The 26,749-nt window shown below is 46.7% G+C and overlaps 2 protein-coding genes across 3 annotated transcripts in view; both read left to right on the plus strand.

The window, feature by feature from the left end:
* GFRA4 (GDNF family receptor alpha 4) overlaps window positions 1-26,749 on the plus strand; it is a 141,968-nt gene that overhangs the window by 93,676 nt on the left and 21,543 nt on the right. Inside the window, 3 exon segments of the mRNA XM_087962685.1 lie at window positions 21,005-21,085; window positions 24,655-24,773; window positions 24,776-24,999. Of these exon segments, the coding sequence (XP_087818811.1) occupies window positions 21,005-21,085; window positions 24,655-24,773; window positions 24,776-24,999 (424 nt within the window).
* Window positions 7,007-12,102, plus strand: LOC148130626 (dynein regulatory complex protein 9-like). Of its 2 annotated transcripts, none has more exons than XM_087962694.1 (3): window positions 7,007-7,264; window positions 8,660-8,813; window positions 11,765-12,090. In XM_087962694.1, the coding sequence occupies exons 1-3, from the start codon at window positions 7,230-7,232 to the stop codon at window positions 12,014-12,016; spliced, it is 441 nt and encodes a 146-aa protein (XP_087818820.1). In that variant the 5' UTR covers window positions 7,007-7,229; the 3' UTR covers window positions 12,017-12,090. The 2 variants fall into 2 exon arrangements, with proteins under 2 accessions (XP_087818820.1, XP_087818819.1); XM_087962693.1 differs by having other exon boundaries at window positions 7,010-7,223; window positions 11,765-12,102.

Below are 26,749 nucleotides of genomic sequence, written 5' to 3' on the forward strand. Positions count from 1 at the left end.
CTAGACCAGTGGTGGCTAACCTTTTTGGGCTCCTGTGCCGAAAATTGCGCGCGCACGCTCACGTGCCAGCACCCAGAAGGCAATGCATGCGCCCCCCCCATGTTCCCCCATGCCCCCTGTGCATGCCTGCATGATTCCCCCTGCTGCCCCTTACATGCACTGTGCATGCGTCGCCTCCCAGTTGATTTTCGGGCCTTTTGGCCTCCCAGAGGCTCACAGGGAAGCCTTTGCAGCCTTTGGAAGCTGAAAAACGGGCCTGTTTTGTCACTTCGGTATTTCTGGAAATACCGGAAGTGATGAAAACAGGCCTGTTTTTCGGCCTCCAAAGCCTACAGAGGCTTCCTCGAGCCTCTGGGAGGCCGGAAAAGGCCCGAAAATCAACTGGGAGGCGCACGCATGTGCAGTGAGGTAAGTTTGCCTGGAGCTCGCGTGCCATAGGTTCGCCATCACAGCCCTAGACCAATCCAGGCAAATGGCTGTCTAATCTCTTCTTGAAAACTTCCAGTGTTGGAGCACCCACAACTTCTGGTGGCAGGCTGTTCCCCTGGTTTAATTGTTCTGATCGTCAGGAAATTTCTCTTTAGTTCTAGGTTGCTTCTTTCCTTGATGAGTTTCCCTCCGTTGCTTCTTGTCCTGACTTCAAATGCTATGTGGAGAGTAGCTTGACCCCCCCTCTCCCCTGTGGCAGCCCCTCAAATATTGGAAGGTCCCCTCCCCAGTCCTAAGACAAGGCCCAGATCCACCTTTTCCCCTATCCAGAAGTGAAAAAGAGGTGGAGAATGGGAGCTCAGGCCCGACATATGCCCTTAGATTTTGTCCAGCTCTGTCCTGCGTCCCCAAACCAATCGCAGAATCGCAGCTTCCGTAACGGGTGATTACCCAGCTGCACGGGGAGGAGAAAGAGGTCAAATAACTCGATTATTCCTCTTCTCAGCTTCTTTAGCAGCTAATTGGCTTTAACACCCATGTCCTGATTAAGGACCTAGAGGGCAGAAATGTGGCAGATGTTGCAACCCGAGAATCCGCAGGAAACATTTGTGTTTGCTGTGCGTAAATTCTCTCGCAAACCGCGCCACCTCTGCAAAGGCTGCACATATACACAACACACACACACACACACATGTATACACACACACACACACACACACCCCAGCGACCACGGGTCGGCTTTCCACAGCAGGTACAATCGGCGAAGGCACACCCAGGTGCCCAAATTGTAATAATAGCCACTTAAGCATGATAATTGGAACATCTCAGCCGTGGACCATATATTTTATCCCTCCAAGACACTAATTTATTTTTTTATATATTTTTGGAAAGTCGGGAGGTTTTGTTTTTTTTAAAGGGACCTCGTAAAAATAAAAAAAGGCAGCCGGTTAACTCCGGGATCGTCATAACTCTTGTCTTGTCAGGACAGGGAGCGTTTTATGTGCCGTGGAAATTAAACCGTGTTCCCACCCAAGCGTGGGCTGGGAAATAGATGGATTAATAAAATGCCACTGGGGACTGACAGCCAAGGTAGGCAGGCTGAGGAGGGGGAGGAAAGGAGGGGGCAGAGGGTTGAATTGCAATCAATTTGGGGGACTTGGGGTGGGGGGAGGGAAGGAAGGAAAATTATTTTGCAGGAAAAAGAGATGGTGATAGACCAATCCTAGCCAGGTAAAGGTAATCCAGGTCGTGGCAGCGAGTAAAGAAACTACGACCACCAATACTTCATTCTTCTCCTAAAAGATCCAGGCTGCTTCCCTGCCTATGATATCGAAACATCTTCATAATTGCTTTTTCTTTTTCTTTCTTTCTTTCTTTCTTTCTTTCTTTCTTTCTTTCTTTCTTTCTTTCTTTCTTTCTTTCTTTCTTTCTTTCTCTTTCTTTCTTTTTCTTTTCTCGTTATTTCTTGCTTGCTTGCTTTTTCGCTTTCCTTTCCTCCCTCTTTTTCTTTCTTCCTTTCCTTTCCTGTCTCTCTTTCCCTTTTTCTTCCTCTTTCCCTTCTTTCTCTGTCTCTGTCTCTTTCTTTCTTCCTTCTTTGTTTTTCTTTGTTTCTCTTTACTTCTTGCTTGCTTGCTTTATTCTTGCTTGCTCTTTCACTTTCCTTTCCTCCCTCTTTCTCTTTCTCTTCCTTTCTCTCTTCTTTTTCTCTTTTTCTTTCTTTCTTTCTTTCTTTCTCTTTCTTTCTTTTTCTTTTCTCGTTATTTCTTGCTTGCTTGCTTTTTTGCTTTCCTTTCCTCCCTCTTTTTCTTTCTTCCTTTCCTTTCCTGTCTCTCTTTCTCTTTTTCTTTCTCTTTCCCTTCTTTCTCTGTCTCTGTCTCTTTCTTTCTTCCTTCTTCGTTTTTCTTTGTTTTTCTTTCTCTTTATTTCTTGCTTGCTTGCTTTTTCTTGCTTGCTCTTTCACTTTCCTTTCCTCCCTCTTTCTCTTTCTCTTCCGTTCTCTCTTCTTTTTCTTTCTTTCTTTCTTTCTTTCTTTCTTTCTTTCTTTCTTTCTTTCTTTCTTTCTTTCTTTCTTTCTTTCTTTCTTTCTTTCTTTCTTCTTTCTTTTTCTTTCTTTCTTTCTCTTATCTCTTTTCTTTCTTATGTTTTGGTTCCAAAGTGACTTTCCGTAGTCCATCCTAAATGCCTTTTCAAAAAAATTGTGTTGGCCGTCTCCTCTTTTTGCACATAGAAAATCTCTTTTGAAGAGATTTTGAAGATTTTGCTGCTTTGAGGATTGTTTAGCATGTATCCGATCGTGAATTTTAACTGTGTTTTTCCCTTGACTCTTGAGCAGAGTAGAGGGACCAATCAAAAGCCGAAAGATATATTTATTCAAAGCGTTATGCTTCAGGCTCTGGATAAATGCAGGAGGACCTCGGAGTGACCCCAGCAAACTTGAGTGTTCTTTGAGAAAGTTGTTTGAAAATGCTACCCAGTCTTTCTCAAGCTTGGGGACTTTAAAGTGTGTGGACTTCAATTCCCAGAATCCCCTAGATAGCATGTATAGACTTCAATTCCCAGAATCCCCTACATAGCATGTATAGACTTCAATTCCCAGAATCCCCTAGATAGCATGTATAGACTTCAATTCCCAGAATCCCCCAGCCAGTATGCGTAGACTTCAATTCCCAGAATCCCCTAGATAGCATGTATAGACTTCAATTCCCAGAATCCCCCAGCCAGTATGCGTAGACTTCAATTCCCAGAATCCCCTACATAGCATGTATAGACTTCAATTCCCTGAATCCCCTAGATAGCATGTATAGACTTCAATTCCCAGAATCCCCCAGCCAGTATGCGTAGACTTCAATTCCCAGAATCCCTAGATAGCATGTATAGACTTCAATTCCCAGAATCCCTAGATAGCATGTATAGACTTCAATTCCCAGAATCCCCTAGATAGCATGTATAGACTTCAATTCCCAGAATCCCCTAGATAGCATGTATAGACTTCAATTCCCAGAATCCCCTAGATAGCATATGTGGACTGCAACTCCCACAGTTCCCCAGCCACACGTGGGAATTTCAACTCCCACAGTTCCCCAGCCTCTATATCTGGACTTCAAATCCCAGAATTCCCCAGCCAGCACATTCCCACAAACATCTCTCCCAGTCACCACACTGGCTGGGGAATTCTGGGACTTGAAGCCCACCCATCTTGAAGTTGACAAGGTTGAAACACCGACGCAACCATCCCTCACAATTACCACACAACAATGAGCCGCGGTGGCACAGTGGTGAGAGTGCAGTACTGCAGGCTCCTTCTGCTGACTGCCGGCTGCCTGCAATTTGGCAGTTCGAATCTCATCTGGCTCAAGGTTTCCTCCCCAACCCCCAAAAACTTTAACCTTAGACCAGGGGTGTCCAACCTTGGCAACTTTAAGACTTGTGGACTTCAACTCCCAGAATTCCTCAGCCAGCCTTGGCAGGAAGGTGAGCTCTTTTGGGGAAAACATCCTTCATTGTGTTGCCTTAGAGGCCTGCAGAAAAGAGAAAACAGGAAGTTGTGGATGAGACACATCAATGGCAGCTCCCAGGGTACGAGCGATCCCATGTGCAGCCCTCAGCCAGCTTTGAAAAGGCTCATTCCTGGTTTAAAATACTGTTTTTCAACTTTGCCGGCTTGAAGACGGGTGGATTTCAACTCCCAGAATTCCCCAGGCAGAATTCTGGGAGTTGGAAGTCCACCGATCTTCAAGCTGGCAAAATTGAACACGCTGGTCTGAATGCACAGAGTTCACACACACACACACACACCATCTATATGTGCATCGCCCTCTCAAGAAATGCAAGGAGGAACCAAGAGGCCTTTAGCTCAAGCTTGCACCCTCTTTGCACGCTCAAGGGCAGAATCCGAACCCATGACAAGGACTCCCCTCTCCTGGCATCGACCAGCCTTCCCCCAAACCAACCATTTTCAGAACTGCTCAAGATCCCCCCAGCAGATGTCCATCCCATTTCTCTACAGAGATTAATTGGTAGGAAGACACCATATTGTAGACATCACTTCCATGCCCTGCAAAATTCTACGTTGCACATTTTTGACACATTTTGGAACCTGCTGCCCATTTTACTGTTATACAATGTTAATGAGCAACTGTTCAATGCTTTCCAGTGTTTCAAGCAGAGCTCTTACTTTATTTATTAAATTTATTTGATGCCCATCTCACCCCGAAGTGACTTTTGAGAGGCTTGCAATATTTAAAAAAAAGAATAAAACACAACGTGCATTATTATGTTACCCTCAATGTGTGAAATCAGGCATTTTGTAGAATTGTCTAGGAAGTTCTATAGAATGCCAAAAATGGGAGGTCAAAGTAGGAAATGTTTAATATTTCCCAGCCTGCGTTCTATGCGATATCAAAAGGCAAATGGGCCAAATATAAAATATCCCACTAAAATGCCATTCTAACCTTCCTTGTTGTAGCACATATACTGGTCGGTACTGGTCTTTTTCCTCTTGTTTATTATTCAGTAAAGAAAGTCCTGTGCTTTTATTTTCCATTCCTTCTTTCAATTTCATCTACAGTACTTTTTCAATAAAGCCCTAAACCTTTTTGTGAATCTTTTCATACTTTGCCTAAATAGCTATTCTCATTCTGCATCAGTGCCTAGGTATTATTATATAGGTAGTCCTCGACCATTCAAAGTTACAACAGCATTGAAAAAGCGACATATGACCATTTTTCACACTTATGACCATCTGCAGTGATTCGCTTAAGAAAGGCGGCAAGAAAAATCACACAGTGGGGCAGCATTTAAACACATTTCTCACTTCGCAACCTAAAGGTGGGGCTCAATTTGAGGACTACACCATGCCTAGGAAAGCATATAGCATTATTAAAAATAATAGAAATATTTCAATACTTTGCCTGAAAACGTCACCTGCCCTGTAGATTTCCTAGGCGTTCCAATACAATGCCAGGAACATACATAATAAGAGTAAAATACCATTAAAAATTCAAATTATCCTCTATAACTTAAAGTGTTCCTCCACTGTGCCAGGTAAGAGCCCAAGCAAAACACTAGAAAAAGGCTTCTCCTAGCTACTAGTTTGTCAGTTAGTAGCCCAGATTACTAACTGCCATAGTTAGCCATGTGTAGTGTTTTGCCCTGGCTCTTACGGAGCAACTAATTCTAATACTAATAAGTCTATTACTGTCAATAATAATAATGATGATGATGATGATGGTACGGTAGTTAAATGGAGCCTCACAGTCCAGAGTTAAGTTTAACAGATGAATCAGAGTTGGAAGGGATCTTATAGGTCATCTAGTCCAACCCCCTGCCCAAGCAGGAGACCCTACCCCATTTCTGACAGGTGGCAGTCAGTCCCCTTCTTGAAAGCCTCCAGGGATGAAGCTCCCACAACTTCTGAAGGCAACTTCTGTTCCATTGACTATAGAATAACAGGGTTGGGAGGATGGAGGTCATCTAGTCCAACCCCCCCCCCCCCACGCAAGCAGGAGACCCTACACCACTTCTGACAAATGGCAGTCCAGTCTCTTCTGGAAAGTCTCAAGTGATGGCACTCCCACAACTTTAGTTTAGTTTATTGTCGTTGCACATCGTACAACGTAATTAAATCGTCCTCATTTGAGACTTTCAAGAAGAGATTGGACTGCCATCTGTCCGAAATGGTGGAGGGCAGGAGTCCCAAACTTGGCCACTTTTTAAGACTTGTGGACTTCAACTCCCAGAATTCTTCAGCCAGCATAGCTGGCTGAAGAATTCTGGGAGTTGAAGTCCACAAGTCTTAAAAGTGGCCAAGTTTGGAGACCTCTGATGTAGGATCTCCTGCTTAGCCAGGCAGGACTGAGATGACCTACACCACCTCCCTCCCAACTCTGATTATCTGTATCTGTAAATGCCACTTTCGGTGTTACACGATAACTATACAAATTAAAACACAAACACGCATCCTTCGCATCCTATGCGATTGAATGGAAAACCCCTGATAATTGCATTAATATTGCACCGTACAGTATAATTCAATAGAGTTGCTGCAGTCGATCCTTGAGGACAGGGGATCTGCAGTGCGGGGGATGATCCCGTCTGATCTAGGCTGCGAGGGGAGGAGGGATTTCCCCACTCGCCCCCTCCCCGACCCCCAACCCACCCCCCACTCATCCAGGCCCGAGGAGATCCCCGCACACCGGCCTCCCTTCCCAGACTGGCAGGGCAACGAGAGTCCCTCCTCCACTCCTAGAGCGGATCTCGCGGCTCCAGACCAGGCCCCGGGTGAAGCCGGCATCAACCCGCATCCCAGCCATCCCGCCTGTGTCCGCCGCCAAACCCGCCCAGTCTCACCGCACGGCCCTTCCGTCCGCTCCCGCCGCCCTCCTTCCGCGCCCTTGGCCCCCCCACCCCCGCCAACGACGCCGAACGGTCGCCGAAGCTGCGCTCACCTCCTCAAGCAGCGGCCCAAAATGGCGGCGCCGAGAAAGAAAAGGAGGGCAAGCCCGCCAGGCACGCTGGGATAGGGACTCAAGAAGGCCCCCTGCGCAGCCTCCTCCTCCTCCTTGCCGGTCCTTAATATGAGGCGGCTATCGTGTTTGCCTGACAGGAATCGCTCGGCCTGGGAGCCCGTCCTTTTGTTGTTCGGTTGTTTGTTTTTCAGCCATTCCTCCCCCTGCTCTCTCACGCCCAGGGATGTATTTTCAAGATCTTAGAGGTCTTAAAAAGGCCGTCGTAAAAATTTCAGGACTTTGTTTAGACGACCTATTCTCAGTGAAGGCCCCTTCGGACGCTTTCTGGTAACCATGGCGACCTCTTCTTTCCTGCGGAGGGACTCCGGGTGAGCCCCCCGAAACTGCACGCTTTTTAGGGGTCCCCCGACGCTCCTCGCTAGGTCGGGAAAGGTCTTTCGCCCAAGCTAGCCGTACGGCAGCCGCCGCTGGCGCTTCTCTGGGCGAGATTGGGTTGGTGCTCGGATGGGAGACCACCAGGAGATCCCAGGCTAGCCAGGAAAAAACGTTATTTTTGTGATTTATACGCCGCTCCAGTCAGGGCTATCCTAAGCAGCATACCAAAACCAAGAGCCATGGCTGGTGCAACAATATACATTTTGAACCAAGGATCAGCATTTTGGCTGATCTCCAAAAGTAAGCCCAGGATTAGACCGGGTTTCTCTTCGGATGGGAGACCACAGGAGGTCCCAGGCCTGTAGGAGGCCCTGGAAACCTTTTTTTTAAAGCAGCTTTCTTGCTGCGCCTCGGAAAAGGTGACACTTGGTGCCACAAAAAGCCAGCATTTGCTGTAGGACCCCTGCCTCCCTATGGCACTCAGCCTCATTCGCTGTAAAATTTTCTTATGATTTTGATGTCTTCTCATTGTTTTCTTTTTCATTGTTTATTCTGTTGTTCCATTCTTTTATTTCTCTTTTGTGTCTGCTGTTTTCATTTCTTCCTTTTCATTGAGGTACTGGAGTAACTCCATAGATACGTTGGCAAATAGTATAGTATAGTAGTAGTAGTGGTATTAGTACTTATTAGTATTGTATAGTTTATTATATATTATTACACTACAATACTAATACTAATATTATACTATATAATACTATATTTTTATTCTATTCCAGGAGCTTTTAAACTATAGAAAACCTGATCGAGAGTGATTGGTTTTTTTTAGATCAATAGTATCCAGAAGTTCAGTTTTCCAATTAAAATGTTATAAGTATAGTCTGCACTGGTGCTTGAAACACTCATAATTTATGATCATTGGGAAGGGCTCTTTCTTGTGGGGAAAAGAGACAGCCGAGCTTGGAATATCTGGCAGGCAGGAAGAAGGAAAAGGTAGACCCTCCCTAGCTGTTCACAGAGTACATAGAATAGAATAGAAATAGAATAGAATAACAGAGTTGGAAGGGACCTTGGAGGTCTTCTAGTCCAGCCCCCTGCTTAGGCAGGAAACCCTACACCACTTCAGACAAAGGGTTATTCAATCTCTTCTTAAAAACCTCCAGTGTTGGAGCATTCACAACTTCTGGAGGCAAGTAGTTCCACTGATTAATTGTTCTAACTGTCAGGAAATTTGTCCTTAGTTCTAAATCTAAGAGTTATGCAGAGACTTGCTTTAGTCTGGCAAGATTCAGTCTGTAGGCGGAATGACAATAAAGAACTACTCGGAAGCAACTCATGGTTCTTTGGGCCAGTCAGCTCTCTAAGCCGAGCTTGTTCTTTCTTTGGGCCAGGGAATCATGGATCTGGATCAAGAACACTACCCCCAAGCTCCCCCCTCTGGACGCCATTCGGCTTTCCGCTGTCCTGGAAGACTGCACTGACCAGCTGGCCATCCTGGGCTACATCATGCCTGTTTCTTACGAGGGAAGGAAAGACGTGGAGGATGTAAGTGTAGTGCCAGGTTGTGAGAGTGACTGATGGGTGTTTGCAAGGAAACAGGAAATCATCCTGGATGCAGGAGCTGACCTAAAAGATCTAGTAGTAGACACCTGGCTGGGAAAAGGGACACAATTATCTACATCAAGCTTGTGGGCCAGCAAGCCAGGGAAGTGGAACTGGAGAGGTGGATCGGAAAACCCTCTGATCCACAGGACTTCCTTCTCACCGATCCATCCAACCATCTGCTAGGTGTAGAGTTGTAATTGCAGGGATGTTCCAATCTCGGATGGCAAACCTCAGATAGAGAATGTTTCCAAGCAAATACAGCTCAGGTAAACAAAGTCACTAATCTAAAGGAGGATTAGAGAGAGGAAGTAAACATATGTTAGACTTCAACTAGAGATAATTAATTGTATGGATTACTGTGCTAAACAGTAACGAAAGTTAAGCAGTAACCAAAGTTAACCAATGATGGAGGATAATTAAAAGTGTGTATAAATGCAAGACTAGACTCCAATAAAGATCATCATGGTTCAGTTGTTCATGATCAAACAACTCGACTGCCTCATCATTACAACAGCTAGATTTCAATGTTGCCTGCTGTGGTTGGAACAGGAGGGCTAATTCTAACTGTTCACCGTGTTGCAAATACAGGTAATTCTCCACTTACAGCCATTTATCTACAGTGGTGACTTCTTTAGTGGCAGCGGGTTGGACTAGATGATCTACAAGGTCCCTCCCTTCCAAATCTTAATCTGTCTGTCTAAATAAACGACTCACTTTTTTTTCAGGACTCTGGTCTTTCCTATCAGGCCAAGTCCAGAAGGTGGAGCTGGAAGACAACTTTTTCAACGTCTGGAGTTCTTGACTTAAGATCACAATCGAGTCCAAAATTCCTCCAGTTTTCTATCCAATGCCAATGTTTCTCAACTTTGGCCATTTTTAAAAACAGTTTATTTATACATTTTCTCTTTACATACATAAGTGCCTTGTGAACAGTGTATTGTTTGGATTATTTTGCTTGCATAATAGTACTTTTCCAATTCCTAATTTGTTTACCTCTGTCATCCAACCATTGGTAAAACAAGTCCCGCATTTGAAAATATTCCGTATCTTCTTTTTCTTTTATCTTTAATGTCAATCTATCAATTTCTGCACGATCTAGTATTTTTAAATTACATCTTCTGTAGGTGTTTCTTCATTTTTTTTCCAGTGCTGCGCATATAAAATTCTTGCTGCTATCAAAACATGAAATATTAAATATATATTCCCTGTATCATACTTATCTGATACCAGCTCGATGACCTGTGCTTCGCTACAAAACTATGTGGTCGGGCTTAGTTTTGGGGAAGGAAAATAAGGGGGGAAAAATTCATGAGCCTCTCCCTACCAGCATCCATCGGTATTCATGAGCCTCTGTCTACCAGCATCCATGGGTATCCATCTGGCTAGCGTCCTGTCAGTGTGTCAGAGAGTTGAGGGCTGTTTGGAAACTGAAAGAGTATTTGCTGTGTGAGCAAGGAGGAGAGGGCGAGGAGCCTGGGCGTGGCTTAGCTCAGCTGTTCTGTACTAAAGCTGGTTGCTGATGTGAAACTGAAACTGAAACTCCTCTGCTTGTGTTTTGCATTTGGAAGAGATTTCTTTTCAGGTGGGGAGGGGGAGTAGAACTCCTTAGCATCAGAGCGTGTTAATAATAATAATATAGGAAATACTAATGATCCGATGGTCATTTTGAAAAATCCTTTCTTAGTGAGCCCCTAGAAGCCAAGAGGAATCTACGTGCCAAATTTCAAGTTTGTAGGCTTTACGGTTTCCGAGATTTTGTGATGACGCACGAGGGGTATTTCGCTTTATATATATAGACAATTTATTTATTTTTTATTTATTTATTTATTTGATTTGCCAATTGTTTACAAGATAAGTATAAGTGTATACATAGTTGTGAATACATGAAATGGGTACATATAAGAAAAATAAAAGAATAAGAGAAACAATAGGACAGGGACGGTAGGCACGTTGGTGCGCTTTGCACGCCCCCTACAGACCTCTTAGGAAAGGGGTGAGGTCAATAGGAGACAGTCTAAGGTTAAAGTTTTTGGGGTTTGGGAAGAAACTACAGAGTCGGGTAGAGTATTCCAGACATTGACCACTCTATTGCTGAAGTTGTATTTCCTGCAATCAAGTTTGGTGCGGTTAACTTTGAGTTTGTATCTATTGTGTGCTCTTGTGTTGTTATGGTTGAAGCTGAAGTATTCATTGACAGGTAGGACATTGCAATGTATGATTTTATATACCATGCTTAAGTCAGACCGAAGAGCAGGCGTAATTCAAGGTTTTCTAGTTCTAGAATTTCAAGTCTGGTGGCATAAGGTATTCTACAACGAGTAGAGAGTGGAGAACTCTTCTTGTGAAATATTTCTGGACTTTCTCAATTGTGCTAATATCAGATACGTAATGTGGGTTCCAGACTGATGAACTGTATTCGAGTATTGGTCTAGCAAATGTTTTGTATGCTCTGGTTAGTAGTGTGATATTACCAGAGAAAAAGCTACGTAGGATTAGGTTAACAACTCTTAATGCCTTTTTGGCTATGTAGTTGCAGTGGGCTCTAGCACTTAGATCATTAGAGGTGAGTATTCCAAGGTCCTTTACAGAGCTTGGGTCAATACCTAACAAAAATATTTCTGGTTTATAATCTACACACTGCTTTAATTTTTTTAACCATGTATGTATTTTTGTCCAATTTTTTATTTTTGTTGCTTTTGCACAAGCAAAGACACACAACTGCCTAGGCTAGTTGTTATTCAACCTTGGCCATTTTAAGACAGGTGGACTTCAATTCCCCAGAATTCTGGGAGTTGAAGTCCACCCGTTTTAAAAGTTGACTTAACGCTGCTCTGGTCTATTCTGAGGCCTCCTTCACACATCTTTTTTTTTTTTTTCTGCCTCTCCTTCAGCTTGATGAAAAAGGAATGCAGGACATCCTTGCCAGCCAGCAAGAGCTGAGTACGAAATACAGGACCCTGATGGACAAGAGGGCCGAGAGCCTGGCTAAAATCCCGGCCGAGTTGGCAAAAATAGCCGACATTCGGTGGCAGCTGTTGGACACCAGCTCTGACCTGAAGCGGTCCAACCATCTCTTCACCATGGCCACCAGGCAGAGCGTTTTGTCCACAGACGTCCTCAAGAAGGTTCAGGTGGACAGGTAGGATTCAGAATCAGAATCGGAATGGAGCTGGAAGGGACCTTGGAGGTCTTCTAGTCCAGCCCCCCTGCTCGAGCATTCCAGACAATTGGCTGTCCAGTCAATGTTGGAGCACCAACAGATTCTGGTGGCAAGTTCTAGATTGCTTCTCTCCTTGATTGATTCCCACCTGTTGCTTCTTGTCCTGCCTTCAGGGGCTTTGGAGAAGAGGTTGACCCCTCCCACTCCAGCTGAGCCAATGGAGAACCTAGAATCCTAGGGCTGGGAGGGACTTTGGAGGTCTTCTAGTCCAACCCCCTGCCCAAGCAGGAGACTCCATACCATTTCAGACAAATGGCTGTCCAGTCTCTTCTTGAAAACCTCCAGTGATGGAGCCCCCACCACAGAGAATAACAGAGTTCGAAGGGGGACCTTGGAGGTCTTCTAGTCCACCCCCCTGGTCAAGCAGGAAAACCTCACTGTTAGAAAGTTTCTCCTTAATTCCAGGTTGCTTTTCTCCTTGATTAATTACCCTTGATTATTTTTCCCCCTTTTCGAGGCCTGAGATTTTTTGGAAAATACGATTCTCAGTGTCCAAAATAGACCTGTTTGGCATGGAAGGACGACACGCAGACCCTGGAGGGCTGCTGAGCGTTTAGTCACTTCTGATGACACCCATTTTCACGCCCAGCAGGGAAGATCTTTACACCACCTTTCCGCAAATGGATCCGATCGTTGGATCAGGCCCAACCGTATGGGGAGCATCATGGACCCACCGCTTCCCTCTCCCCGACACCTCTGCGGCTCCTGCCCATACAGGTAGTCCTCGACTTACAAGAGTTCATTGAGTGACCATTCAAAGTTACAGCGGCGCTGAAAAAAATTGGCCGATGATCGTTTTCCATAACTATTGCAGCATCCCTGTGGTCACTTGATCAGACACTTGACCACTGACTCGTATTTATGATAGTTGTATTGTGGCCCTCCAGTGGCCAGCAGAGCTGACGGCAGACTCGGACAGTGAGGAGGTTGGGGAGGAACCTGGGCCAATCCTGGAGGCTGAGGAAGGCTCGGACGAGGACTCTGCATTGGAGGCAGACATGGGGCCAGGGCAGGCTGGCAGTTGTCAGCCGCCTTCGGAGTTGGAGCTCAGTGGGGCAGAAGAACACGGTTGGGAGGATGCCAGGAACGCAGATAACCAAAGTCAACACAAGATAAACTCACGTTTGTTCCCAGCAGACAACGCACACAGCTTGCATCTCTTTTAAACTCTCATTCCCAGGTGTGGCTAATGAAGGGAATCAGGGCCCTTTCCTTCCCCGTAAGCCATGCCACCCACGTTGCTCTCTTCTCCATTCCTCTCCGCGTGCCCTAGGATGAAGAGGGGGTGGGCCTGGGTCTTCCTCTGAACCCCCATCTCCCTTTTTCTTACCTCTTCCCTGCTCTGCCCAGCTGGACTTTGCCCTTCCCCAGTTTCCTCCACAGCCAATGGAGCCACTCCCCCGCTCCCTGTTGGCGGTTTGTCTTCCTCCTCGGATTCAGCCTCTGACAGGGGCATGCTAGGAATTCCAGCATGTTCCAAGCCTGTGCCATTTGGGACTTTATCATGCCAGGTGATGCTCAGAATACGCCGGAGACAGCGCACATGAAAGGTAGTTCAACTTCCTCTCCCGCCGTGCGTAAAGGGTCCAAGACTCGCTGCAGTACAAGAGCGTGCACAATACACAGGCTCTACAGACCCGAATCTTGGTTATTGTCAGCCTTCAAGATCTTTTCTACTGCTTTGCATCTTTTGGCTGCCATAAGTAACGGGGGGAGGGGATATGTCTGGGAAGAGAGCTGGAGGTGTTACATTCTTGTGTTGTGTAAATGAGGAGTGGGGGGGAGTATAAATTCCTGCTCTTAAGTTTCTATTCCTCGCTTAGCTTTCTTTTCTCTGCGCAGCTGCAAATCTTTATCAAAATATGTCAAGGTCAACGGACAGAGGCCTCATCACCACCTGAAGATGCCCACATGATCATATTCACAACTTTTAATTGGAAGACTCCTTTGGACTATGAGGGGTGGGAACGTTTCCAACACTTTGTATATGTGGTCTGCGCGCCTAATTTCTTAGATTCAGAATTCTATTTGATGCTACCACTTCATTTTCAGTAAAAAAATTCTTTGCTCTAATCTAAAGACTCTAAGTTTTTCTTTCTTGAATTTTGAATGGAGCACCACCTGACATTATTCTGAATCTATGTTCCGTCAGCTCCTTATTAAACCGCTACTCTCTTTGTAAGTCTGTCAGATGTGGCGGCCGCTTTACCAAGACCAATATTTCAGCTCCGTGCCTTAAAGAGAGTGTCAACAACCGCTGTGGTATCACCTTCAAATTTAATCGTAGTGTTGCTAGCGTGAGTGGGAATGCAGTCATGCACGTAAAGAGTGTGGAGTAAGGGACTCAACAAACAACCCTGTGGAAGCGTGGGTGGCCTCTGGGGGCCAGTGTGCCAGTGTCTGTGTGTCTCTGTGTGTGTGCGTGAATGTTGACGCTTTGCGAGATTGTGTCTATATCGTCTCTGGTGCCTCCTCCGGAGACTCATCCATCACTTAAACATTGGGAGACAAGGCAGGGTGCTGAGAGGCGGCCTTCCCTGCACGGAACAAGGCTGGCTTGTCGTGTCCAAGAAAGATGCGGAAGGAATCGCAAGAGGCCAGCCGGGGCTCCGGCGATGAATTGTCTTTGACAAGGGAAGCAATTGAAAGAGGAATGGGGCCGGAATGAAAAACAAGGGCGTTCTAGGGAAGACAAAATGAGGCCAGCCAGTGGCAGGTCAATACTGGAGAGAAAAGAGCCATCCTGCTTTCTGCAAGGGAGTTTGGGGGAAAAGAGAAAGAAAAAGAAAGGAAAAAAAAGCCATTACAGACGTGGCAAAGGGGCCGTATAGGACAAGTGGGATGATGAGGTGGCTCAAGCAGTCCTGTTTGGAGGAAAGATTGCAGCGTTCGGGTTTCTGGGGGAGAGAAGAAAAATAGACTTGGCGGCTGTGAAGAAAGGAAGATGCGAAAAGACGAAAGGGATCGGGCAATAGGTGATAGGGATAGCCCTCAGACTTATATACCACTATGGCTCATAAGGAAGGAAGGAGAAAGGGAAGGGAAGGAAGGAAAGAGAAAGGGAAGGGAAGAAGGGAAGGAAGGAAAAAGAAGGAAGGAAAGGAAGGAGCAAGAAAAGGAGAAGAAGGGAGGGAGGGAGAGAGGGGAAGGGAAAGAAGCAATAGCCCTTTGACTTATATACCACCATGGCTCATAAGGAAGGAAGGAGGAAGGGAAGGGAAGAAGGGAAGGAAGGAAAGAGAAAGGGAAGGGAAGAAGGGAAGGAAGGAAAAAGAAGGAAGGAAAGGAAGGAATGGAAGGAGCAAGAAAAGGAGAAGAAGGGAGGGAGGGAGAGAGGATAAGGGAAGAAGCAATAGCCCTTAGACTTATATACCACCATGGCTCATAAGGAAGGAAGGAGGAAGGGAAGGGAAGGGAAGGAAGGAATGGACTGAGCAAGAAAAGGAGAAGAAGGGAGGGAGGGAGAGAGGGAAAGGGAAGGAAACAATAGCCCTTAGACTTATATACCGCTTCACAGCCCTCTCTAAGCAGTTTACAAAGTCAGCCTCTTGCCCCCCAACAATCTGGCTCCTCATTTTACTGACCTTGGAAGGCTGGAAGGCTGAGTCAACCTTGAGCTGGTCAGGATCGAACTGCTGGCAGTCAGCAGAGTTCATCTGCAATACTGCATTCTAATCATTGTGCCACCCGAAGGATGAGAAGAAGAAGAGAAGGAATGAGAGGAAGGAAGGAAGGAAGGACTAATACCACTCTGTAAAGCCTTAGTAAGGAAGGAAGGAAGGAAGGAAGGAAGATGTTGGAAGGAAGGAAGGAAGGAAGGCAACCAGGAAGGAAGGGAGACTAAAACATACGAAGAACAGTTGCAGGAACTGGGCCTGGCTAGTCTAGGAAGAGAAGGTCCAGGAGGAAGGAAGGAAGGAAGGAGGAGGAAGGAAGGAAAGGCACCAGAAGGAAGGAATAATGGAAAGCTGACCAGGAACCTAGAAATAAGGAGAAACTTTCTGACAGTGAGAACAATCAACCCATGGAACAGAAGTTGTCCTCGGAAGTTGTGGGAGCTTCATCCCTTGAGACCTTCAAGAAGAGACTGGACTGCCATCTTTCAGAAATGGTGTAGGGTCTCCTGCTTGGGTGGGGGGTTGGACTAGATGACCTACAAGGTCCCTTACAACTCTGATTATCTGTTATCTGTCTTAAGATGGGAACTTTGTGGAAAATGAATCATTTCTAGCGTGGCAAACATCAATCTCACTTTTCAGTCCCCACTTCGAAGTTTACCTGTTTTCACGAAATTCTGGCTGGCTGTGAATGAAACTTGACGGTACGCTGCTAAAAAAAAAAAGCTATCCATTTTATTCTCCCTCTATTCTTGCCTCACTTTTCTTTTTCTTTCTTTTTAAAAATTGAAATGATACTTTATTAAACAAATTCTATGATTAAAAAAAACAATGAAAAAAACGTATTTCCATTTATTGCAGCATATTTGGAGTAGTGTCCACTCACTTTGACACATTCTTCAGTATATAGAATATTTACTAAATATGATTACTATTTGATTTATGTCATATTTTCATATATTTATGTAGTTATTTGCACGTTCTTGCCTTCCTTTTCATCGATTATCCAGCCTTTGTCGAATTTCATATTCGAAGTTTTCAGAAAAGGGGGAAAAAAATGCCCTCTTGGACTCTGTAGTGTTCACTGCCCAGGGAGAGATCTCCAGAATATCTTATCCTCCTTAGCATCAGAGCGTGTTAATATCTTATCCTCTGAATAAATCATTTTGTAGCTTCTTCCATTTGTTTAAAATCATGAGAGGGCTTTATAGGTAGTCCTAGATTTTCAGCCATTCGTTTAGGGACTATTCGAAGTTACAAGGGTGCTGAAAAAGTGAATTAGTTAAGACCGTTTTTCACACTTATGACCGTTGCAGCAGCCCATAGGGTCACATGATTGTAATTCAGATGTTTGCCAATTGGCTCGTATTTATGACGGTTTGCACTGCGTCCTGGGGTAGGTAGGTAGGTAGGTAGGTAGGTAGGTAGGTAGGTAGGTAGGAAAGAAGGAAGGAAGGAAGACAATGGATGGTAGGTTAGGTAGGAAGGAAGGAAGGAAGGAAGGAAGGAAGGAAGGAAGGAAGGAAGGAAGGAAGGAAGGAAGGAAGGAAGACAATGGATGAGTGGATAGATAGGGAGAGAGGGAGGGAGGAAGGAAGGAGGGAAACAAGGAAGGAAGACAATGGAGATGTGGATGGATAGGGTAGGTAGGTAGGTAGGAAGGAAGGAAGGAAGGAAGGAAGACAATGGATGGGTGGATTAGGTAGGTAGGAAGGAAGGAGGAAGGAAGGAAGGAAGGCAATGGATGGGTAGATTAGGTAGGTAGGGAAGGAAGGAAGGAAGGAAGGAAGGAAGGAAGGAAGGAAGGAAGGAAGGAAGGAAGGAAGGAAGGAAGGAAGAAAGACAATGGATGGTGGATTAGGTAGGTAGGTAGGTAGGTAGGAAGGAAGGAAAGAAGGAAATGGATGGGTGGATTAGGTAGGTAGGAAGGAAGGAAGGAAGGAAGGAAGGAAGGAAGGAAGGAAGGAAGGAAGGAAGACAATGGAGGTATGGATGGATAGGTTAGATAGGGAGGTAGGGAGGAAGGAAGGAAGGAAGGAAGGAAGGAAGGAAGGAAGGAAGGAAGGAAGGAAGGAAGGAAGGAAGGAAGGAAGGAATACAATGGATGGTTGGATGCATAGGTAAGGGAGGGAGGGGGTGGAAGGAAGGGAGGGACAGTGGGAAGAAGGGAGGGAGAGAGGAAGAAGGAAAGAAGGGATGGGAGGGAGGGAGGGAGGGTTGGAAGAGATCAGGAAAGTAAGCCAAGCTGCAGGCCTGCTGGCTGGGGAATTCTGGGAGTGGAATCCACTCATCTTCAAGCCTCCATGCTTGGGAAGCACTGCTCTATCCAGATCAGAGCAATCGCGCACACCACACAGTTCGGCTGGCGGGGGATGGAGGGAGAAAGAGTTAGTTCTTTATTTAATAAACATCAGCAAAGATCAGAAGAAGAGAGATTAAAGAGCGTGCAACATAAAGGAGAGGCGATCTATCTACTTGCCCCCATATATCTATTTAACATCTAATCAGAACAACACAAATCTTTCCCAAGCTGCTGGAACCAAACCGGTGAGAAATCAGCACATTCAGCCCCAAAGAGAGAGTGTGTCAAATAGCCGCAGAGAGACGGAAAGTAGGACACCAGGTGATCCATCTTCTATTCTGCACCGTGCAGGGAAATAATTGGGAGGGCAAGGATCACGTATCCCAGATCCAAAAGTTAGATTCTCTAGAGCACCAAAACAGAAAAGCTTCATTTAAAAAAAAAAGATTTGAGCCTTTCTCTTTCTCTGGCCCTTGAGTATTCAGTTCCTTTCTTTTAAGTGATATGTAGTATTTTTTTTTCTTTGTATAACAGTAAAAAGAGTCTGATTTACAACGGTGCTACGATTTCTCCCTGGGTTTCTTCTGTCGCTTCCACCCATCTGAAGCGATATGCATTTATTTGAGCAATTATAGATTTTTCTCCCCCTTGCTCAGGAATAGAGAGAGATATCGTGTATGCGCATTTTATTGCCTCGTGGAAAACAAGGGACGGTTAAATAGCTTATTGTTCACAATAGCTCCGACCCAGGTTTAGTAAGAGAGCAGAGAGAAAAGAGATGGGAAGGGGAGGGAAGATAAAAGAGGGAAAAGGGAGGGAGGAGATGGAAGGGAGGGAGGAGAGAATGAGGGAGGAATGAAAGAGGGAAGGGGAGGAGGGAGGGAAGGGAAGAAGGAAGGAGGGAGGAAGGAAGGAAGAGGGAAGGGAAGAGGGGGAGGGAGGACAGAATGAGGGAGGAATGGAAGAGAGAAGGAGAGGGAGTAAGGAAGAAATGAGGGAGGAATGAAAGAGGGAAGGGAAGGAGGGGGGAGGGAGGGAAGGAGGGAGGGAGGGAGGAAAGAAGGAAGGAGGAAGGAAGGAAGGAAGAGGGAAAGGAAGAGGGGGAGAGGGAGGACAGAATGAGGGAGGAATGGAAGAGGGAAGGAGAGGGGAGTAAGGGAGAAATGAAGGAGGAATGAAAGAGGGAAGGGGAGGAGAGAGAGGGAGGGAAGGAGGGAGGGAGGGAGGAGAGGAAAAGAAGGAAGGAGGAAGGAAGGAAGAGAAGGGCAAGGAAGGAAGGAAGGAAGGAAGGAAGGAAGGAAGGAAGGAAGGAAGGAAGGAAGGAAGGAAGGAAGGAAGGAAGAGGGAAGGGAAGAGGGGGGAGAGAATGAGGGAGGAATGGAAGAGGGAAGGGAAAAGGATGAAGGAGGAAAGAATGAATGAAGGAGGAATGGAAGAGAAGGAAGGAAGGAAGGAAGGAAGGAAGGAAGGAAGGAAGGAAGGAAGGAGGAATGGAAGAGAAGGAAGGAAGGAAGGAAGGAAGGAAGGAAGGGTGATAAATTCTTTCAGCAAGCTTTTTTCCAAAATTGATCACTTCTCCCACCCCGCAAAAGAATTCCCCCCTCTCTCTCATCTCCTTCAGCTGCCGACTGCAACTGGTGTAAATCTTGCGGGACAGAAACGCAGCATGGACTCAAAGAAGAGGGGAATTCGGGAACCCAGGGAAGATCCGGGCTAACCCTGAGCCAGGATCTCGTGGGAGGGTCCAAGATGCAGATCTTCCAAGGGTGTGGAGTAAAAATCCCAGAATTCCAGAATGTTTGGAATTGAAGTCTCCATCCATCTTAAAAGTTGCAAAACCCCCAAATAGCAAACGGAACACCAGTTTATTCAGAAAAATGTCTGAGATCTGCCTCGTCCTGCTTAGCATCGAAAAGCTTGCTGGCAGGGGATTCTGGGAGTGGAAGTCCACTCATCTTAAAGCTTGCTGGCAGGGGATTCTGGGAGAGGAAGTCCACCCTTCTTAAAGCTTGCTGGCAGGGGATTCTGGGAGTGGAAGTCCACCCATCTTAAAGCTTGCTGGCAGGGGATTCTGGGAGATGAAGTCTATCCATCTTAAAGCCTACTGATTGAGGAATTCTGGGAGTTGAAGTCCACCAATCTTAACGCTTGTAGCCTGGGGGATTCTGGGAGTTGAAGTCTTGCATCTTCAAACTGCCAGCTTTGAAACAGACTGGTCTACATGGAGAACATCTAAAAAGCATTTGAAATCTGCCCAAGGAAGATAAGGGCCTGGTGGGCTTTCTTGTGTCCCCTTCATGCTTTCTGCATTTAAACTGCCCTTGTAATCTGCTTTTAATTGGGCTTCACTTCTCCAAGAGGCCCCAGTCGATTCTTTCTTGAGTCCTGAAGCAAAGGGTCAGGTTGTATTAATTCACGTAGTAAATAAAATTCTGCATAATATGCAGAATAAAAGCAACGGCATTATTCTTTTCCCAGAATTACATATATATACTAACCGTGCTTCGCTATGAAACTATGTGGTTGGGCTTAGTTTTTGGGGAGGAAAATGTGGAGGGGGGGAATTCTGCCTCTGTCTACCAGCCTCCATCATTATTCATCTGGCTAGCATCCTGTCAGTGTGTGAAAGAGTTGCAGGCTGTTTGGAAACTGAAGCAGTATTTGTTGTGTGAGCAAGGAGGAGACAGCAAGGAGCCTGGGCGTGGTTTAGCTCAACTGTTCTGTACTAAAGCTGCTGGGTGCTGTGAAAGTAAAACTGAACCTCCTCTCCTCTGCTTGTGTTTTGCATTTGGAACGGATTTGTTTTCAGGTGGGGAGGGGGAGTAGAACTCCTTAGCATCAGAGCGTGTTAATAATAATAATAATAATATAGGAAATACTAAATGCTCTGATGGGTCATTTCGAAAAATCCTTTCTAAGTGAGCCCCTAGAAGCCAAGAGGAACATAGGTGCCAAATTTCAAGTATATATCGATTTGTATTTTCTTCCTTAGGCATGAACGTCATGGAAAGCTCCCCATACGAGCCTTTTGTAAGAGGGTTTGACTATGTCCGACTGGCATCCATCACGGCAGGTAAGGAGCGAAAATCATGGGAGCCGTATTGTTGCATCCCGGCGGAATTAAGAAAGCCCTTTTAATTTATTTATCCGGTTTCACTTTATCTTGTCTTCCTTCCTTTTGTGAGTAACTCAAAGTGGCGAACGTACCTTGTACTCCTTCCGCCTCTTCTTCTTCTTCCCATAACAACCACCCTGTGAGGTGGGTTGGGCTAACAAAGGGCGGGGCTGGGACTGGCCCAAAGTCACCAACTGGCTTTAAAACCTAAGGCGGGACTAGAACTCACAGTCTGCTTGGCCCCAAATCACCCAGTGACTTTTATACCTAAGGCCGAACTAGAACTCACCATCTCCTGGTGATGGGCCCAAAGTCACCCACCTGGCTTAGAACCCTAAGGTGGGACTAGAACTCACGATCTCCTGGTTATTAGCCCAAAGTAATCCATTGACTTTTATACCTAAGGCCGAACTAGAACTCACTGCCTCCTGGCAATTGGCCCAAAGTCTCCCAGTCTTCTTTTGTGTCTAAGGTGAAACTAGAACTCACCGTCTCCTGGAGATTGGCCCAAAGTCTTCCAGACTTCTTTCAAGCGTAAAGTGGAACTAGAACTCACTGTCTCCTAGTGATTGGCCCAAAGTCACCCAGTTGGCTTGGAACCCTAAGGTGGGACTAGAATTCACCATCTCCTGGTTATTAGCCCAAAGTCATCCATTGACTTTTATACCTAAGGCAGAACTAGAATTCACTGCCTCCTGGCAATTGGCCCAAAGTCTCCCAGTCTTCTTCTTTCAACCCTAAGGTGGAACTAGAACTCCCCGTCTCCTGGTGATTGGCCCAAAGTCTCCCAGCCGCCTTTCACGTTTAAGGCAAGACTAGAACTCACCATCGCCTGCTTTCTACCCTGCTGCCTTCACCACTAGGCCATACGGATTCTTGTCTAGTCCCTCTGTCCAAAAGAGGCATTCGGCACGTGCTCAGAGGAACAAAACTCTTTCCCATTTCCTGAGGCCTTCTCTAAGCTGGTTTGTCCGGGGAGCCTTGTTCGCCCCCGGGGAGCATTTTCCCAAAGGCCGCCTCCGTCTCCCTTGCGCCTGGCCGACGGAGATGGACCCGCTCCAGCCGCTTCCAAGGGAACGCATCATATGTTCTGCAAGGGCCCTAATTAGGAGTAGCATTAGGCTCGGTAATTGGCCGATCCATCCTGGTTTCCCGCTTTCCACTTTGCCAGAGTGGGGTTCAAGGTTACAGAGGCCACGGAAATGGATTCGCCTCATGCTCCATTAGGCAATTCCATCAGATGGAGGTCGCCCAGCCGAGGAGGCCTGAACTCCGCCAGAGAAGCTGGAGCAGGAAATATATATCCCTTGGCACTCTGTAAGGGCTGTTTCTCAACCTCCGCCAATTTAAGATGGGGGGAGGGGACTTCAACTCCCAGAATTCCCCAGCCAGCAAAGGGATTCTGGGAGTTGAAGTCCACCCATTGTAAAGCTTCCTGGCTGGGGGATTCTGGGAGTTGAAATCCACCCATCTTAAAGCATGCCGGCTGGGGGATTCTGGGAGTTGAAGTCCACCCATCTTAAAGCATACTGGCTGGGGGATTCTGGGAGTTGAAGTCCACCCATCCTAAAGCATGCTGGCTGGGGGATTCTGGGAGTTGAAGTCCACCCATCTTAAAGCATGCTGGCTGGGGGATTCTGGGAGTTGAAATCCACCCATCTTCAAGCTTGCTGGATGAGGGATTCTGGGAGTTGAAGTCCACTCATCTTAAAGCATGATGGATGAGGGATTCTGGGAGTTGAAGTCCACTCATCTTAAAGCATGATGGATGAGGGATTCTGAGAGTTGAAGTCCACCCATTGTAAAGCTTCCTGGCTGGAGGATTCTGGGAGTTGAAGTCCACTCATCTTAAAGCATGCCGGCTGGGGGATTCTCTTAAAGGAGCTTGAAATCCACCCATCTTAAAGCTTGCTGGATGAGGGATTCTGGGATTTGGGGTTGAAGTCTACTCATCTTAAAGCTTGCTGGGTGAGGGATTTTGGGAGTTGAAGTCCACTCATCTTAAAGCATGCCGGCTGGGGGATTCTGGGAGTTGAAGTCCACTCATCTTAAAGCATGATGGATGAGGGATTCTGGGAGTTGAAATCCACCCATCTTAAAGCTTGCTGGATGAGGGATTCTGGGACTTGAAGTCCCCCCATCTTAAAGCATGCTGGCTGGGGGATTCTGGGAGTTGAAAAAGAGTCCTAGGTCAATTTTTTCAGTACTGTTGTAAATTCAAACCGTCAATCAATGAATGGTTGTAAGTCAAGGACCATCTATCTGTATATCACTGAAATGGCTCCGTTCACTTCCATTGGAGATAGTTCAGAGTTTCTGGACACCTTTAGGCCCGAGGAGAAGAAGAAATGAACAAGGTTACCATCGCTCTCCTAAAATTCTTGAAACCCGAGGGTCTCCAGAGAGGCAGCCACAACAACAAGGGGGGGGCCTGTGGCCACACAAAGTTGCATTTTGAGATTTGTGACAGTCCCACATACACCCCTGTGGGAACTTAAGTCTTCACTGGCTGTCACAGAACCGGAGATTTCAGTGACAGGAAGTCAAATGCTGCTTGAGTGTCAGAGAAACGTCCCCTGAGAGAAAATGGCGGGAATCCTATGAGTGGTTAAACCATAACCCAGTCTGGGATTTTATTTTTATTTTTTTCTCATTGCAATGTCTGTGGAGATTCTCAGCCATCCAGGTCCTGGTTGTCCCAAAGGTGGTTTCTTTCAAGAGGCAACTGGACTTTCTAGTTTTTTTTTTCTTTTGAAAACGTTTCCCTTCTCATCCCAGAAGCTTCTTCAGTTCTGACTGGATGGAGGGGAACGGAAGGATTTCTACACCTTGCAGACAGCTGGTCATTTGCATCCTTTCTAGAGGGTCCTTGAGGCCACTTGGAGGTTTGTCTGTGTCCTCAGTTGTCCCAGAGGTGCTTTTATTTCAAGAGGCAACTGGACTTTCTGGTTTTTCTTTGAAGATGTTTCGCTTCGGATCCCAGAAGCTTCTTCAGCTCTGACTGGATGGTGGGGAATGGAAGGATTTCTACTCCTTCCAGACAGCTGGTCATTTGCATCCTTTTTAGAGGGTCACTGAGGCCACTTGGAGGTTTCTCTGTGTCCTCATAGTGCACATGGGTGTGGAGTCTTCTTGGAACGGCTGAAAGGACCGTGTTATAGACAGGAGAAGTCCTTTCAGCGGTCCCAAGAAGACTCCACACCTATTTGCACCACTCAGGTGACCCTGAAGACACAGATTAAACCTCCAAGTGGCCTCAATGACTCTCTAAAAAGGATACAAATGCCAGCTGTCTGCAAGGAATAAAAATCCTTCCCTTCTCCCACTGAAAAAGATTCTTGGATGAGAAGCGAAACATCTTTAAAGACAAAAAACCAGAAAGTCCAGTTGCCTCTTGTTGAAAAAAATGTACCTTTGAGATTTTCATTGCAATGCGGGGGGTGGGGAGAGGGGTTGAACTGGATGACCTCAAGGGTTCCTTCCATCTCAATGCAATAGCCTCCAACGGTGCCTTTCCGCCTCTGCAGGCTCCGAGAACGAGGTCACGCAGGTGAACCGCTGCCTGGACGCCGCCAAGGCCTGTAACGTAGACGCCCTGTGCCAGCGACTCCGGACCGAGTACGTTTCCTCCTGCATCCGTCGGGGCCCCGGGCCGACCCCTGCAACCGCTCCAAGTGCCACAAGGCGCTGCGGAAGTTCTTCGACCGGGTGCCGCCCGAGTACACGCACGAGCTGCTCTTCTGCCCCTGCGTCGACACGGCCTGCGCTGAGAGACGCCGGCAGACGATCGTGCCCACCTGCTCCTACGAAGGCAAGGAGAAGCCAAACTGCTTGACGCCGCTGGACGCCTGCCGGGGAAACTACGTTTGCAGGTACCAAAGGACGGACAAGGTCGCGTTCACACGACACGCTGACCCGGGTTGCTGAATTATGCCCTTTGCCAGCTAATGGAAGCATTGGTTTTAACCAAACAAGCTGGGTTCACACACTCTCCTGCCCCCCCCCCTCCCCAAACTATCCAAGGTTTATCAAGCTGTTTTTTCTTCCCTCTGCCAGGTTAAGAGGGTTGTGCGAACCCAGTCGGAGTGGTTGGAGGCAAAAAGGTACGAGGCAGGACTAGAACTCACCGTCTCCTGGTGATTGGCCCAAAGTAACCCAGCCAATTTTGTGCCTAAGGTGGGACTAGAACTCATTGTCTCCTGCTGGTTGGCTCAAAGGCACTAGTCATCTTTCATGGCTAAGGCAGAACTAGAACTCACAATCTTCTGGTGATTGGCCCAAACTCACGTAGCCAACTTTCATGCCTAAGGCAGGACTAGAACTCACCGTCTCCTGGTGACTGGCCCAAAGTCACCCAGCCAATTTTGTGCCTAAGGCGGGACTAGAACTCATTGTCTCCTGCTGGTTGGCTCAAAGGCACCCAGTCAGCTTTCATGCCTAAGGCAGGACTAGAACTCACCATCTCCTGGTGATTGGCTCAAAGTCACCCAGTTGACTTTCATTCCTAAGGCAGAATTAGAACTCACCATCTCCTGGTGATTGGCTCAAAGTCACCCAGTTGACTTTCATTCCTAAGGCAGAATTAGAACTCACTGTCTCCTGGTGATTGGCTCAAAGTCACCCAGTTGACTTTCATTCCTAAGGCAGAATTAGAACTCACCATCTCCTGGTGATTGGCTCAAAGTCACCCAGTTGACTTTCATTCCTAAGGCAGAATTAGAACTCACTGTCTCCTGGTGATTGGCCCAAAGTCACTTAGCCAACTTTCATGGCTAAGGCAGGACTAGAACTTACCATCACCTGGCTTCTAGCCTGGTGCCCCAGATCTGCTTGCAGGCCAAATGCTGATCATCTTTCCAATCATACTTCAATTTCGGCGAGAGTTCTCAACACCTTTTTAATTCCCACACCGGACCAGATGTTGCCATCACAGCTCTCCCGTGCTCGGGCCATGTTTATTTTTTACACAACGGGTTTTGCCCACACAGACACAGGCACACAGACACACACACACACACAGACACACACACACACACACACACACACACACACACACACACACACACACACGAAAGGAGGAAGCCGCAATTGCTGTCGTGGGGAGAAAGCAAAGAGTCAGGAGGTTGTGTTGTTTCAGGCAGCTCTGTGTCTGCCTTCACACAAACCTCGGATAACCAGCTGGGAAGGGACTTTCCTGCAAGGGCCCAACAGTCGCCCTAGATTTATGTTCCTGGCAGGGGCGTCGATGGCTGTGGATGATGGGCTTCCCTGCCTCGCTGGGCTGGCAGGAAATAAATTCCTTCCGGCTTTGGAAGTCGCTGATTTGCAATCCTGGATTTCTAACAATCGGCCACGTCTTTTACAACATCTCTGTTTTGGCGAATGCCAAACTGATGGTGTTACCTAGTTGGGTGATGAAATGCTTGCAAGAAAGCAACCAAGCTCAGAGAGCATCCAGGGCCCCCAGGGCCCCTGTTCTACTTTCCCCTTCCTCCTCCTTCCCCTCCTTTCCCCTCCTTCTCCTCTCCTCCTCCACCACTCCACAAACCCTACTCCCTTCTAGAACTGATGATATTACCTACTTGGGTAATGAAACGTCTGCAAGAAAGCAGCCAAGTTCAG

This window comes from Notechis scutatus, chromosome 4, assembly GCF_049901735.1.
Source record: "Notechis scutatus isolate UNSWTSFEM ecotype Mainland chromosome 4, rNotScu1.2, whole genome shotgun sequence".
Classification (NCBI taxonomy): domain Eukaryota; kingdom Metazoa; phylum Chordata; class Lepidosauria; order Squamata; family Elapidae; genus Notechis; species Notechis scutatus.

Coding starts and splice junctions, on each gene's coding strand:
- LOC148130626 (XM_087962693.1), top strand. CDS start 7,120: ATGTATTTTCAAGATCTTAGAGGTCTTAAAAAGGCCGTCGTAAAAATT. Junction 7,224..8,659: donor GCCCCTTCGGACGCTTTCTG/GTAACCATGGCG, acceptor TCTTTGGGCCAG/GGAATCATGGATCTGGATCA. Junction 8,814..11,764: donor GAAGGAAAGACGTGGAGGAT/GTAAGTGTAGTG, acceptor CCTCTCCTTCAG/CTTGATGAAAAAGGAATGCA.